We start from the raw sequence: 16314 nt of genomic DNA, 5'->3' as shown, positions 1-16314 counted from the left end.
GAACAGAACTGCCTGAGTAATCCAAGTAAATAAATATGACCACCTGACATCACCATTATTTACCAATTCTTACGACAGCAGCATTTTACATGTTACATTTATGTCTTGATTCATTAACAATAATGGTAAACAGTATCAAGCCTAAAACCACAGGCTTTTTTGCCATATTTTTTATTTTGCCATATTTTTTATTGCCATAAAACTCCTTGAAAACATCAGTTTGTTGAAGATTCCCATTCACTAGTGACTTGGAAACCCTTCAGTCTTTCAATCCTCTTTTTAAACCTTGAACACCACCACTCTTATCACAGTCACATGCAATATTCTATAAACTCAGTCACAAAAGTTCATCTATGGAGTTGGAGTGAATACAAAGGACAGGGCAAGAGGGGAGATTTGGAAAGTAAAATAAGCAAGGAGTGTACCTCCTCAAAGATCAATGGAATATCCTGAACTCGGAATCATGGAATTTTCAGAGTTGGAAGCAACGTCTAGAGATCATCTAGTCCAACTCCCCTGCTAAAGCAGGATTGCCTACAGCACATTACTCAGGACTGCATCCAGACGGGTCTTGAAAATCTCCAGAGAAGGGGACTCCACAACCTCCCTGGGCAGCCTGTGCCAGTGCTCTGTCACCCTCACCGTAAAGAAGTGTTTCCGTGTATTTGAACGGAACCTTCCTATGTTCTAACTTGTGCCCATTACCCCTCATCCTGTTACTTGGAACCAACTGGGAACTCAACCATTTTGAGTGTAGGACTACTAAATATACAGAGACCGCACAAACACTACATTGGGGGAGTACTGTGGAAGAGACAAAGTGTGGCAAAATTGAGCTGTGAGTTTGTTTGGACTCTCCTGACTGTTCCGGACCCAACACATTGATTTTCTCTTCAGTGGTTAGGGCTCTACATGGACCTGCACTCCTAAGGGAGCTAGCACAGCAAAGCACAAGAATCCCTCTATTTGCAGATACAATGAAACTAATGTGGTCATCCTTATTTTTAGTGTTTTGAGGGAGAAAACACAATATACCTCTTAACTATTTCTACTATTCTCAAAAAAGAGGAAAGGCTTGACATACCTAATTTTCTATAAACGCATGTTGTCCAACAGTTGTAGCATATTTCTGTCCTTTAATGCTTCACCAGATTTTTCACCATTTGCTTGTGACCGGTATTATGCTAAGCAATAATTAAACAGCTCATATAGTTCGAGTACAGTTTTCCTATTTATGGAAATTTCCCAAATATTTCCAGTTTTACTAAAAAATTGCATCAGAGCCTGACATCTTCTCATGATTTCTTTAAGTTGAGATTTAAGATTATAATAACAACTTCCACAGTAAACTCCACTGATTTAATATGTTCATCTATGGCAGATGGTATTTAAATCTGGCTTAGTCTCTAGACTAAAGAGCTGTCGTGATGACTGCCCTCAACAAGTATATTTACACACAACAACATTAACAGCATCACTTCCATTCTCTCCAAGTGGTCAATACCAGTGTTAAGCCCTCTTAGTCCTTAAAACAGCCCCAATTTCTTACACTTTATTTGCCGTTTTTTCCATCTATTATATATTCTCTCTCATTCCAACAGTCATTTAGACATTGAACTCAGATGGGGCTCCGCTGACTCATTCAAGAGCTGCGACACTTGGCTGTCAAACACTCAAAAAGTGACCCAATTTTCATTTAAACTTGTTTTCAGTTTTTGTTCAACATTAATATTTCAAAAGAGCTGTAACTTCAATCTATATACCCTTGGCTTGCAACAGCCTTTGTTTGACCATGATATATGAAGACAAACACTGGTCCCTCCTAGCAATTACTAATTTCGTTTCTGAATGATCTCAAATGCAGTTCTCAGAAAGGATGTGAGATTTTTGTTAAAAAAAAAAAAAAAAAAAAAATCACAATCTGTAGGTCAGGTAATATCTTTGTATCTGCACACAATAATTCCAGCACGCCTCCCGAGCTGAATGCATCTATAAACATGTTTTATCTTTCTGTGTTACAGAATAATTAACACATCCATTCTGTTCTGTTAATTCAGACGTTTAGTTCTGAGTTACCAATAACAGAACATGGGAATGGTCTCTCTAAAACAAAAAACAAACAAAAAAAAAAAGTTATACTCAGTGACTTTGGCATTGTACCATTTGGTTTACTCAAAGCTTCAGTAACACCAGATCTTCTCAAAGTGTTTTCAGCTATACTTTCATGTTACTTTGACAACCAGCACTGATTTCAAGTGCACAATATACAGATGCATACAAAGCAATGAAAAAAATTCTTTCACATTCTTTGTAGAGATGTAATGGCAGGCTATGGCAGAAGACGCCAAATGAGCACATCCAACACTAAACAGTATTTTCTGAAGTTTTACCTACTGTAAAGAGACAGGATCATCACAGGTTCTCTTTAGCTACACGTCTCACAAACATTCAGTTACTCCACATCAGTCTACCCTTATATCCTCAACCCTACCAGCCTATGGCAAGGGGAAAAATTATTCCTGTATAATTTGCATCAACTGCTAAGCTCCTGGAAATCTTTCTGCTCAAACCAGAAAGCTCCACAAATAACAAATTTCTTCCTAATTCTTAACTGGTTCTTTATTATTTCTTCCTAATTACGAAGAACTAATTCCTCAGATTGTGCCTCTTATACAGAAAGCATTCTCTTTCCAGAATAGGAAGTCTTACCTGTTGGGTTTTCCTAAACTCTTCAAGTAGTTTTAAGGCCATATCATAATCTTTTAATAAGTGGTATGCAATGGCATATCCAATCCAGGAAGCCCGTTGTGTGGGGCGCAGCTGAAGTAGCTGGTATCTTGTCTCCTTCAGCGAAAGAAAACCAATTTAAAAATAAAAGAGATCTTAAAAAAGAGTTACTACATTTTTTTCACAATTTACCACCACTATGGCTAATATTTTAAAAGATCTTTTAAAATCCCAAGGCAATTTTTTAAATTCTAACAGCACAGGGGGAAGCAGCATGTTTCTGTCTCAAATCTGGGGGCTACATTCTAAATATAGGAGTCATAGCACAAAGCATAAAATCTACTTCTTGGTACACAAAAGGTGTCATTTTCAAGAGTACCTCTTAAGGGCCCAAATTATTTCCAAAGGTATAGCTTTGAAACCTCAGAGAAGGGCTTCCACTAGAAAGCGTGATCTCACTGACACTGAAAGAAAGTCCCACTCTCCTCATGCCCAGGCACAAGGTCATCATAGTTACACCACTGCAGTACTTCTCAGACACCCTTTCCCGAGTCAAATCACATCCCCACATCAGTTATTCCCCTTTCTTGCATTATCAAATTCAACATCCTCAGTGAAGGAGATCAACTAATGCCAAATCCCACAATCCAGTCCTCTACTTCACATGAAATAGAGGATGGAAGAGGAGCAGGACTTTTCCCTTTCACAGACAAATCAGTTCAGCTATTTTGAAACCACTAACTCTATTTAGACAGATTTTCAGGTTTTATTTATAATAAAAATCAGTATTGGGTTTCAAGAAATCGGCCATCATGGGCCAAGTTTACCCACATACTCAAAGAAACACAACGGTATGTTTCTTACAAAAAAACCCTTCAGTATATGGACCCCAAACACCATTTGCAGTACTTCACAATATCACAATAAGTACTCTTACTTGCTAAGCTTCAGGTCTTACCCTTATTTTCATTATTTTAGTGAAAAATGAGTTGAGAAGTAGAGTTTTACAGTTATCCACAAGTCAAATTGTACAGAATAACTGTACTTCTAGTTCTGTTCTCAACATTACATGGAGCTCTGCTGCAATATGTTTCCATGCTTTCCTAAACAAGAGCTTAAAACACTTTTGAAACAGCAAAAACAAGTAGCAACAAAATTACTACAAATAAAAGACTTAATAATGGAATAGAATGAGAGAATGGTAACAATATTCAAAGAGAATACTTACTCTATAGCCTTCTAAATCCCTCATCTGAATCTGCAACAGAGAGAGATCTCTCAAGATCTGTAGATTATCTTTATCTAGTTTGAGTGCATTCCGGTAACACTTGATGGCTTCATCGTATTTCTTATCAGAACGCTGTAAAAGACCATAGACGTGCCAACCTAACGCACATTAAGGAAGATACATTCACAATTTTCAAACAGTAACTACACTACATTCATGTTACAGACCGACCAACCAACTTGACACCTTCTTTGAAGATCAGCACCCTTTTAAATTAAGTTTGATTACTGTACCCAGACTTTACTGATACATTTTAAAATATTAAAATATTAAATGCTTCCAAATAAGCAATAGTCTTATTTAAAAATCTTTTAAGTCACATTCACAACCCCTCAAAAAACTGTGATACAAACTAAATGATCCAAACTCCACAAACGCCAGAAGTTATTCCTAGAGATGTATTGTTTAAAACATACTACTGTAATTACAGTAAGAATTCTAGGGACTAAGTGTCTCATTCTAACAATACAACCGGTGTACAAGTTTTAGTTTCTCACTTGCCTATCTGTAACCTCAATTAGTCTCCAGATTTTACAGTAAGGGATAAACACATAGCTACATTTTATTCATTGATAAGAGGAAACCTTAGCATTTCTGTGCATCACAGTCTCAGCATCTCAGATTTCCATCAGTAGTGTCATTTCAATAGACTTTTCTCTTACAAGCATCCTTTTTTACCCTGCAAAGATTCTGAATTCAAAGCATCAAACCAATGTATGTCATAGTAACGCACTACACTCTGTGTTTACATCAGTCTCCAAGAGTCATATTAAAAGAAAGATTACTTGACATGATCTACCTTTTGCTACTCCAGGTTACTCGTAGCTCATTGAGGCAACATATTCCACAATAGCAAATATGAACTTACTATGATTTTCAAATTAGAAGCGGCTCAAAAGTTGTCTCAAGAAGCTGTCACGTGTGCCCCTGAAGCAGCAAAACACAGCAAATCTTGGGGATCAGTATATACATCCTTTATCCGCTTTCAATTAATATGGTACAAATAACTCATAGTGCTAATAACCAAAATATTTAAGAGTTCTTATGCTATTGAATTGAAACAGAAGCAACTGTTCCCTCCAAAGATACAATAATTTCTAAACCTTGTATCTCAAAGAGTTGAGAAAGCACATAAGAAATTCAGTGGGTTAACCTGGTCAAATTAGTCAAAGAAACAGAACTGTAAGTTCCCTCTTTCTTAGAAAGACTCACATCCTGAAGTAAGTTCTAGATATGAAGATCCAAAGCAGGTTTGTTCTTATCAAGAATAAGAGATAGGACTCCTAGAGATGCGACTGCTGCTGTGACGATTTAAGACTAAATGGGGAAAGGGGGACAGAACAGTTTTGCATACAGTTACAGCAGTCAGTCTATACTGCTACTTCTTTCTACAGATCTTGCCTTGCCTATTTGAGTCCAAGTACTCAGGACATGGATCAAAGTTAGATGTAGCACCTTCATACACCTGCCTCAGAACTACTGATATTTTAGATTCTCGCCTAGAGCAAGACAATGCCATCCAAAAGAATTTATGCGCACTTTAACAGTGTACTTAAACTAAGAGGATGCTTTGAGTAATTTATCAGACATCATTAATCGGTAATCCAGCTCAATCTTTCATAAATCATACTCTTCACCAAGCAATCAAGTAAAGAAAAGCATAAACCCATTCAGAAATAAGTGTGTACAGTAGTCAAGACTAAGCCTAAGAAATTTTAACAGCTGATACAAGCCAATAAAGCACAGTGCGACCAATTTATTATAATAGATAGCTCTGGACAGTCTTGGATGTGTTCCTACAGTGTCCTGAGTATAACATGGCACTATCTGAAATAGTTGCTCTTGAAATAAGCGTAGATCTCTGAACAGATAATTTCTCAAATTATATAAAAAAAAAAAGGTCAAAATTAATGTATAGTTTGACCAGAAAATTTCAGGATTTCTAAACAATTTTACAATGGCCATTTTCCCCCCAAACCTCAAAACAGGGAACCGCAGAAGAATTAAAATCTTCTACTCAAACATCAGAACACTGGAGTAACCAGCTGTATTTTAAACACCCTCTACCAGGTGCTTTCTAGAAAGCACAGATGGCAAAATACACTAAAAGCACCTTCAGATGTTACCACAAGAAATTAAGAACACAGATTTATTGCACTTCCTCAAAACCAAAAAGGTGACTTTAGTTGCTACTCCCTGCCTCTCCCTTGAAACCAAGTGACAGATCACATGAGATCATACTTAAAGATCACATGAAACCAGAAATGGAAACACTATTTTAAAGTACTGCCCAAGTTCTGCTTAGGTAGCACTGAGGATCAATAGGCCTTCAAGTTTCCATGAGAACTTCATGGCTGGTCACAACCCTTTGCGAAGTGCATAGAAGGAACCTCTATTAAAAAGCTCAGCCTCAGATCTCAGTTTCTCATGGACTAGAATATATATTTTGACTCTCCCCATGTACTGGAGCCTCACCATCTGGAAAGATTCAGATATTTGGGTAGCGACACTATGACAGCACATCAGGTGTGCTTGAAGTATGGTAACAGTAAGAGGTTTGCTATGTCTTTAGAATTTACCAAGACATGACAACTGAGAGCACTGTGACAAACCTGATGCCTAGTCTGGAATTAATTCAGTATCAACTAGTTTATGCTCACTAGAGAAGTAATTCTGCATGAACAGATTACTCAAGGGGGTTTTCCATAGAGCTGTAACACTTGAACGCAAAAGTTGGAACTTCTTGCTTTGTCAGAGCTAGTTCTATGGATGCAACTTAAAAAAAAAAAAAAAAAACACACATTTGTGCCTAATAGGATTTAGATGAGTTTATACTTTCTCTGAATTCAGAAAACAAAATACCTTGTAGTCTTCTTCAGGTAAATTTAGTGAGTCAGTAAAACTAATAAAATCCACTGAAACTCAAAAAAAAAAAAAAAAAAAATCAATTTTTTGTTAAAAACTTGTCCAGCAAGAGGGTCCCTTTCACCACCCCACCCCCAAAATTAGATCTGAAAAAGCACAGATTCCTCCAGCATTTGTAGGGAAGTCTTAAGAGTTGGCATGAATTGCAGACAAGAATTAGGGATGCTGATCAATCCCACCCTGGAATTTTGTTTAAGAATCAGAAACACACCCCCCCCCCCCCAAACTCTCCACTAACTTGCCCAGATTCTTTTGCTCCCCAATTTAAGGTGCAAGACTTCCTACATATACATTAAAGTTGCTTTGGTATTCCTCAGCTGTTCAGCTTATAAAATCAAGAAGATACAAATTATCTGGCTGTTCTATGACATACCTCTAGTAACTCTGATAATCTCCATACACTTAGAGGTTTTTCCCAATCTCAAGCTCCCTGGACATTTAATATAGGAATAGTGTAAACAGCCACCCCTCTAGCTCAACTAGATGGCCATCAGAAAGTTTCTTTCAGCTGTGTTACTAATGGAAGATTTTTGTTTAAATGTTAAAAACTTAAATATTTTAATGGGAAATTTGCCCCATAACATGCAACTCAAATGCATACAGAATAAGTAAGGCATTCTGTGCAAATCTGAAGTACCCTCCTACCTGTGGCTTAAACAAAAGACAGCTACTCCCGAAGCTCTAGGGTAGCTGTTAAGTATTTTGCAGGTATAAACTTTTGGAAGACAAGTTTAAAATAGAGTAGTAGTCGTCAAGCCAGTAGACCTAAATCATTACCTAAAATTTAGTGGCAAAATAGGTATTTTCAGAGCACCTCTAGACTGGATTTCTTATACCTTTTTAAGAGAGAAGAAAACTTAAGAAAAGGCCAGATTTTACAAGCCATACCTATTCTCCGCAGAAAGTAAACATCATAGACATTCTTTTCTTAAAAGGCATTTTCATTAAAGGTTCTGCAAAATTGTAGACAGGAAAATAGAACCTTATTTCAAGTATTTGGTTACAAATTAATTTCACTGTACACACCTTATTTTAGACTGTTTCTGTACAGACTTTGTTATGTACTTCAAAAGTATGTACTCATGTAGCAACAAAATCATACACACGAAGTAAAAACTCACAGCATGGAGATCAGGTTTTGAATTACAAAGGATACAGACATGACTCTTTACATCATTACGAAGTCCTTTACGAACAAATTCATATGCTTCTTCCTTCTTCCCTAAGCAGTTCAAGGTCAGTCCTTTCATCGCAAGCGTCTCTGTAAGACATATCATATACTTATGTTTCTGACTTCCCATATGCCAGTTTCACAGTGCAGATATCCTTTGAAGTTGTTACACAGTGAAGTTCCCCATTAAATGATAAATTTAGATCAGGATAGCAGCCTAGCACAGCTGAAGACTGTTATATGAAAGCATTTCCTTTCTTGAAATTAGTCTTAAAGAGACCACTGCAGAATACCATACAGATGTGATTAACACAGACAACACAAACTTTTTAAATTAATAAATACATTTAACCAGCTTTAAGGGAGTTAACAGTAAGCTAAAGCAATCTTAGAGAGATTCTCAATGTGTATTAAAGTTCCAGGTAGGTAGAACAAGAAAAAATTCATTAGGTTGTGTGACACCATAAGAAACAGATCTCTGTCACAGTCAGCTCTGCTATTACAGGTTGCTTACAAAGCATTAGTTAATGTATTTAGAAGTATATATAGAAGTATACATATTTAGAAGTATATAATGTATTAGAAGTGTATTTCCTTCTACAGTATTCGGGGGGGTAAAAGACCTTCTCAAATCCTAGCATTTTAATCAACATTCCAAGAGGCATAAAATTCCAAATAACACATAGGTATTATTATTGCTTCCCCTCTTGCCCCATTATTCAAGTAACACTGTGGGAAACACCTTGCATGTAACACATGCACCATGCCTGAAAGCTGCTCCAGATTTTTTTTATTTTTGATAAATAAGAGACCACTTAGTTTTGGTCCCTGCCGGAAAATTATTAGTCACACTTTCATCATAGTATTCTGGTTTTCCTCCAGTTGCAGTCTTTTCCCCAGTACTAATAGCAATGGGCCATCATCTCAAAGTCAGCCTCAACAGCAATTTGAAGTTTCATTGATAGACCTGTTTAACACCATTTTCTGTAAAAGTACACATAAAGGGAATGATGACCCAAAATAAGTCAAGATTTTTGTTTATTTTTAAGTTGTCCTACATCCACACTGTAAGAAGAGAGAAAGCTAGAATGATACCTTCCCAATAATATTGGGAAGCTTGAAAAAGAGTGTCTGCACTGTGGGAAGGAGGGTGAGCTACTCCTACCTTCCCACACCAGGGAGATCACTGTCCAGCCACAGCAATCCATCTGTTTGTCACCTTCTCACTAAATTTTTCAAATTCCTTGTCTCTGAAGCTAAGTGTGACAACAGTGCAGCTTCCCATCAGATCATTTCATTGGCTTAGTTCTGCTTCAGCTGTTCATTCCAGGCTTTGCTCCCAAGCTTCAAAGCCATTAGTGGCTCAGAGCCCAAGTAGTATGTGGACTGCCAAGGCAGCTAGTTGTCCTGGAAAATTTTAAGAGGCAGCAAGAGCAGAAAAGACAGAGATGTATACTGAGATGTTATAACAACACAAACACTAGTAGAGACAAATGCATTAGGTCAGAGCTGGACAAGCCACTCTAACTTTGAGGCAACAAGAAAACTGTACTTTTATCTCTAGGGAAATAATGAAGACAACAATGAAAAAGCAGACACTGACAGAAGCATGAAAAGGATTACTTGAACATTTTGCCAAGGTCAAATAATGATAATGATAATGTCAAATAGGAAAATAATTTTACTGACACAGTACATGCACACCCAGCGTTACATTGCTTCAACAGCAAACAAGAAAGATTCACTGCATCAGAAGGAAAGATTGGTTGAACCATGCGAGAGAAACCCTGTAATACAGTAAGACTAGAACATCTTATGAGGATTAAGTTCTGACAGATGTAAACATAAGCAACATTTTGCTGTCCAGTTCCCTGCAACATCGATCAGAACAGAATCTTCAGATTCTGTCTTTAGCTTCAAAGTTAACTGTTGCTGCTAAGACTTGCTCCTTATAAGTAGCAGTTTGGTACACAGTACAGAAAACTTAGCGTATGCACTTGATAAAAAGCAGCAAGATTTTTAATTCATTGTCAGATTACCTTCATGTAATATTCAAAAAAAGGCTAAGCTTGCTATTAAGTGGGAATGTAAGGAAACCCCACACTAGCATTCTGACCCAGAAACCTAGAAAGGCAACTTACTTGGAAGCTTCACTGAAGTGTGCTTCCACCATGTATCTCGATCATCACCCCACTGCACAGGAGTGTTTCTGACTGAGCTAGGGTGGGAATTTGGTCTGAATGCACAAAGACTGAAAATCCAGAGTAATTATTCAGTCATAAGGACAGAATAATACTCAGCAACTGGTTCCCTTCTTTCCCAACAGTATTGAATATACATTTAAACTCATGACGGGAGAAAAAAAAAACAAAACTTTTGAATCTGCAGTTACCTCCATGTTCAGCGAATTTGGGGTTAGAGAGGATCATCTTGCAGAACTTGAGTCCATTTTTGTACTGTTTTTGTTCGTAACATTTCTGGAAGAAAGGTGGAATACAATCACTGCAATGCATTTAAAAACGAGTACCTTAACATAAGAGTACAAATGCAGTAGTTCCTTCAGTAAGGTATGATAATCAGATCGCTAACAAGTTCTAGTTGAATATGACTATTCATATTACATCGCCTTTTTTCAGCATTCAGAACAGCATTTGCCTTCATTCACATGCAGCCAATGCTCTACCTCATGACCTCCCTTTTATAAAAAGGATAGTAATTCCTTTTCAACAGAAATAGGAAAGGCAAGTAGGAATGTCTACTTTGATTCAGAAATTCTTTTGAGATGAGATAGTGTTAAAGAGTCTAGATATTCCTTTTGAGATCCCATTTCCCTGGCCTAGTAACCTCCCAGAGTAAGAAATATCAGACAGATCTTCCTTGCTGCCAATGTAGACTTTTGGAAGACAGAAAGCATGAAGTACGATAGAACTATTGTAACCTCAAAAGTCTATACATAATGATCCAGGGAGGGAGAATTTACCCATGAATTAAAAAAAAATAAAATCTAATGGCTAGCTGGAATAGCACAGCTAAGGGCTACTTTTAGATTTATTCAGGGTACCATTTACCTAATCACTAGGTAAACTGTCAAACAATATGGTTCAAGCGTGAGAACACATGCCAAAAAAAAAAAACACACAAAAAAAAAAACCCACAACATGCAAACCTGGGTCTCTTTTCTTCTTTGGAAAGACACTACCTGATGTTAGTAAGTCAGTAAGGTCTTAGTAATCTAAATCAATTACTGATCACTACAGTTGATCACTTTAAAACAAGTTTATGTAAGCCAGTTAAAGGCATGCTTGTATCAGTAAGCATAAAAGTGGTTTAAGTTCATTTCTTAAGTTTCTTAACTTGAAGGAAACAAAAAAACAGGCTTATTTGGCACCATTTTTAGTTAATAAGGTATATTGTCCTGCTGTAATTTAGACAGTTATCCTCAGGAGAAACTGTCATCTCAGTTACATGCTTGAGCACTTTAACTGATCACTTCGTCAATCTTCCAGGACAAAGGTAAAATCTATGTTAAATTAATGCAGAGTGTAGTAACCCCTTTGCAGACATAATACATCATCACATTGCTTCCACAGGTACAAGCAACACAGAAACATGCCTGTGCTCACTTTTGGGTAACTGGCTAAGGTGCCAAAACAAGGGCTCTCCTCCAGTCTGTGGGAAAGAGCTTAACTGCAGACAATTTTTAAATCTTTGTTGCCTGAAACTCAAGACACTTGCAGTTAACTATGATTAAGCGGTGACTAAATAATAAAATAATTTAGGTCAGCAGGAACCTTCAGAGGTCATCTAAATCACCCCTGAAAACAAAGGAGCGCTAACCTTAATGATAATATATTATATAATAATATAAATAAAGCTAACCTTAGATCAGGTTGCTTTGCCTGGCTGACTTCTGGCAGGATGGCCAGGGAGTTCCCATTGGAGGCAAACAGTTATACTATAGCAATTAACATTTAAACAGCAGCAACAAAAAGCTTTGAGAATTTTAAACTGAGAACTAGTTTCTACATCTTTATCTGAAATAACCCAGGCTGCAGCAAAACTTGGGAGTCCCTTCCAGGGGAAGGTCAAATTTTCCCATTCATCTTTTTTTTTTCCTTTCTTAACATAAGACACTTTGTACCATTGTTAAAGAATCACAAGAAAAATCTTTAAGTATATTTTATAAATTTATTCAGGTATGCCTAAAAAAGTAGTAGAATTGTGGATGAATGTTCCCTACTCTAACTCTTGCAATGTTAACTGAAACTCCAAATATATAACAACACTTAACCACAGAACAGAAGCTATTTGAGTCAAGTGTGCACTTAAAATAGATTAACTACTTGATGAAATTATATCTATTATCCTTGTTCTGACATTTTTATCCTATAGAGTTCAGTTTCAGGCCTAGAATAAGAACTGAACTTAGATAATTACAGAAAAAGTTTTTTTGAGGACAAACAAGATCACATTTTCCAAAGGCCAACAGATGGATGGAAGAGAGAAGTTAATGCTCTCCACTGAGAAAGAAGCATGAGTTCAACATTCACAGTTGTCTCATTTGCTGATAAGACAACCAGTGTACTTGTCAATCATAGAAAGGTTTAGGTTGAAAGGGACCTTATAAACAGGTTAGCTCAAAATGAGATGCAAACCACATCATTTCTTGCTAGTTGCTAGACAAAAGAGGGGCTCACTACAGAAACACAATGAATCAGTAGGAAATGCAATTCCACTGTTTATGGGATGAGCTTTGCTGGTTAGTCAAAAGTGACTCCCAGCCCCACTTCTCCCCAAATATATATACATATATATACACATGCATATGTAAATAAGTTATGCATTTATATCAATACATTGGCTAAAATGTATACCAACACAAGATAAAAGGACTTTGCTGAGCAAAGCAAATGATTTTACTCTCAACATATACAGATATACTGAAGGGCTTACAGATTCAGTTACATGGACAAGCCCGGGGCTTTAAAGCAGCCACACTTTGTGAATGGACTGCTTTTAAACTTCTGTCTGTCCAAAACTGTGAATGAGCACACCTGTAACTTATTCACAGGAGAACAGAGTTTGATGCCATATGATACCATCTCATTTTGCAGTACAGATGGGAATTTCATAGTTGAGAACCCTGATGTCTCCACATGTATTCTCAAGTTTTGTACTATCAGCACAAATATAGCTGAAATGCATTCACTAGTATCTGTCTCACTGCATGAAGTCTTTGGTATATTAGAAGCTCAAGCTAATATGCCAGGTTGGTTTTGGGTTTTTTGGTGGTTTTTTTTTTTTTTTTTTATAAAACAGCCTTATCTGTTTTGCTTAATGTGAGGCTCCCCATAACCTTTCTATGGCAATAATTTCCTGCTAAAACTAAAGCCAAATCACGAATGTTTGCATGCCTAAAACCTCAAAGCGAGATTTTAGCAAGGCCAAAACGTTATACAGATCTTCTGCTACCAGATGTTCCTGGAAGTATGGTATCTCTAGCAAACATCTCATCCTGGTTTATTCCCTTTTCCAACACTAATTCCAAGACTTTGCCATACAATTAAGCTAGACATCATTTTATGCACTTTCAGGTAAGTATCAGGTGCCTCTACATAGAGGTCAAATAGGTACAGCATCTAGGAAGCAACTATAACCGTAAACATAAATACTAGCAATAAAGAGCAAGAGGAGACTAACCCTATATTAGAGTGCTTTGCTGCTTCTACTTAAGGAAGTGTCATTCAGAAATTCTAGTTTATTTTTTATGTCATGCCATCTTTTTAAGACACAAAAACCCTTCCACCCTTTAAACAGACAATATCTCCTTCCACTACTAAATATCAACAGAACCAGGGATCTGAATGGCTCATTAAACTTAGTTATAAAACAGAAGGACTTAATGTATAAAACAGGACTCAATCACATATGCAACTTCCACATAAATTCCATTCAACTATTTGGAACATCAGGTTAGTAAAGGGAGGCTTTTACATACTACACCTCCCTAGACAAAGCGTTTGCCATTTAAAAGGTCTTTTATTGAGAGAACAGCTATGTTTTTCACATACTGACAATAGTTTAATATACAGATCAGCAGTTTTATGGCTCAAGAACATCTCATTATAGCCCTCAGACATTAAGACTCACTTCTGAGAAGCCATCTAACACAGAAATCTCAACTTGCAGCAACCAATTCCCTTCCTCACTCCTTGTCCCTTGTGCCTCTGAACATAGTGAAGTGACATCTTAGTTTATAAATCATTTTCAGGTGAAGGCTGAAAAAATGTAGTATCATATTCAAAGAATGAGGACAGGTATTACGTCAAACCAAATAGCAGTGTTAAGCATAACAACCAGGTTTCCTTGATCAGCTTCAACATTTAATAGTTTTAAGTTGTTTAAGATGGTCTATGACTGTAACATGTGCAGCAAAGAGCTTCAATCCAAATGAGACACACTGACCAATGTGTAAAGGGGTCTTATATGAAAGTTGGGCAAAGACTTTTTAGTAGGGCCTGTTGCGATAGGACAAGGAGTAGACTCAGACTAGACAGCAAAGAAATCTTTCACAATATGGGTGGTGAAACACTGGAAAAGGTTGCCCAGAAAGGCTGTAGATGCCCCGTCCCTGGAAACATTCAAGGTCAGGTTGGACAGTGCTCCAAGCAACCTGATCTAGTGGAAGATGTCCCTGCTCATTGCAGGGGGTTGGACTAGATGACCTTTAAAGTTCCCTTCCAACTCAAAATACCCTATGATTCTATGTGCAATTTTCTTGAATAACACTGTGATTTGGAAGCTGGGTTTGCATCTCTTGACGAGAGCTTGTCCAACAATAAATCCAAAACACTGCCAATAATTTAACACTATTCTCAGATTCTACCTGTGCAGCACACACTCTATTAATACAGGTCTGCACATCACTAGGCTGCTTTGCCAGAAACATGCTTAACCATCAGAATCACCAATAAGAAAAACAAGCATTTCAACCAACTTAACTATTTCTAAGCAGATGAATAAAAACAGCTTTGAGCTCTATTAGAAGAACAACATTTGTTTATTAGGCTTCCCTCCTACTATACTTACACATAATACTGCTGTGTTTTTTGCTAACACCTACAATCCATTTGAAAAAAATTATTCTTATGTTCTCAATGCTTGCATCTTCAATTTTTTAAACTGTGTGTCTGCTGTGTAACACTGGTGGGAATCAGTGTTACGCAGCAGACACACAGTTTAAAAACCTGGGCTGGGTAAGGAAAGAACCCAAGAGCTAAATGTGGAACGTCAGAACCTAGAGAAAAGGACAAGGCTTACACATCAAGCATTACGGAAAGGATGCTGGAAGTCAGTTGTGCTGGAAATCTGTCCAAGCGACAATGGTGACCAAGCTCAGTAATGAAAAGCCTTCAAAGTTATCACTGACTGCGATTCTGATCAGCAACTTCTTCTGGGAGCTACCTGACAATTATTTAGAGGCTGTTCAAATCATTAATACACATTTCTGACCAAAACCAGGCACAGTCAATACAGGAACAACAGCATACTGTCAGCATTCTTCTTAATTGGTATTTAACACTTGGACCTTTTAAAAAGCCTTCCTTGTTTTATTGCACATCTATAAACAATGTCATCTGCATCTAACAGACAATTTATGTTTCTCACAGCAATTGATGAAATTAGTTATCCAAGTACCTTAGTGAGATTTTTAGGCATAACTCAGCATATACTGTTCCTATGATATCAAATAATAACTACCGAATTATTCACCAGTTTGATACCAAGGCCTGACACCATGTTGTTTGAATGATATACAACACCATGTTGTTTGAATGTTATACAACTAAGTTCCAAAAGAGTTCAGCTTTCCATCTGTGTTGGAAATGCTCCTTGCAACATGAAATATTTGGATACTCTGAAATACTGATACAGGAAAAGAAAGCATGACAATACTGTAAAATTTCAGAGACAGACTAGAGACCTCTGCATGAGATTCCCCAAAAATCAACCCTCCCTCCACGCTGATTTCAATTCACTGATGTTTGAGAGAATGGAAAAAAAAACCCTATCAGCTGGAAGGGGCTTCAGCTCATGGAGGCCAAGGAAAAAGTTCATTACTGCTTTCCCACTCCCACAACATCCTACACTTCTAGTCCCAGGACATCCTTTCCAGAGTATCAACATGTTCTTCTACCCTTTT

At 37.2% G+C, this 16314-nt stretch overlaps 1 protein-coding gene across 1 annotated transcript in view; it reads right to left on the bottom strand.

Moving 5' to 3' along the window:
- NAA16 (N-alpha-acetyltransferase 16, NatA auxiliary subunit) overlaps positions 1–16314 on the bottom strand; it is a 74008-nt gene that overhangs the window by 50990 nt on the left and 6704 nt on the right. The window contains exons 2-5 of the mRNA XM_082498603.1: positions 10504–10588; positions 8097–8201; positions 3956–4113; positions 2710–2844 (exon numbers count right to left, since the gene is read on the bottom strand). Of these exons, the coding sequence (XP_082354729.1) occupies positions 2710–2844; positions 3956–4113; positions 8097–8201; positions 10504–10588 (483 nt within the window). The remainder of the gene's footprint in view (positions 1–2709; positions 2845–3955; positions 4114–8096; positions 8202–10503; positions 10589–16314) is intronic.

The sequence above is a fragment of the Vanellus vanellus genome (assembly GCF_965231255.1).
Source record: "Vanellus vanellus genome assembly, chromosome: 1".
NCBI classification, from domain to species: Eukaryota; Metazoa; Chordata; class Aves; order Charadriiformes; family Charadriidae; genus Vanellus; species Vanellus vanellus.
Note: the sequence above shows the minus strand (reverse complement) of the source record. Positions and strands in the feature narration are given on the sequence as shown.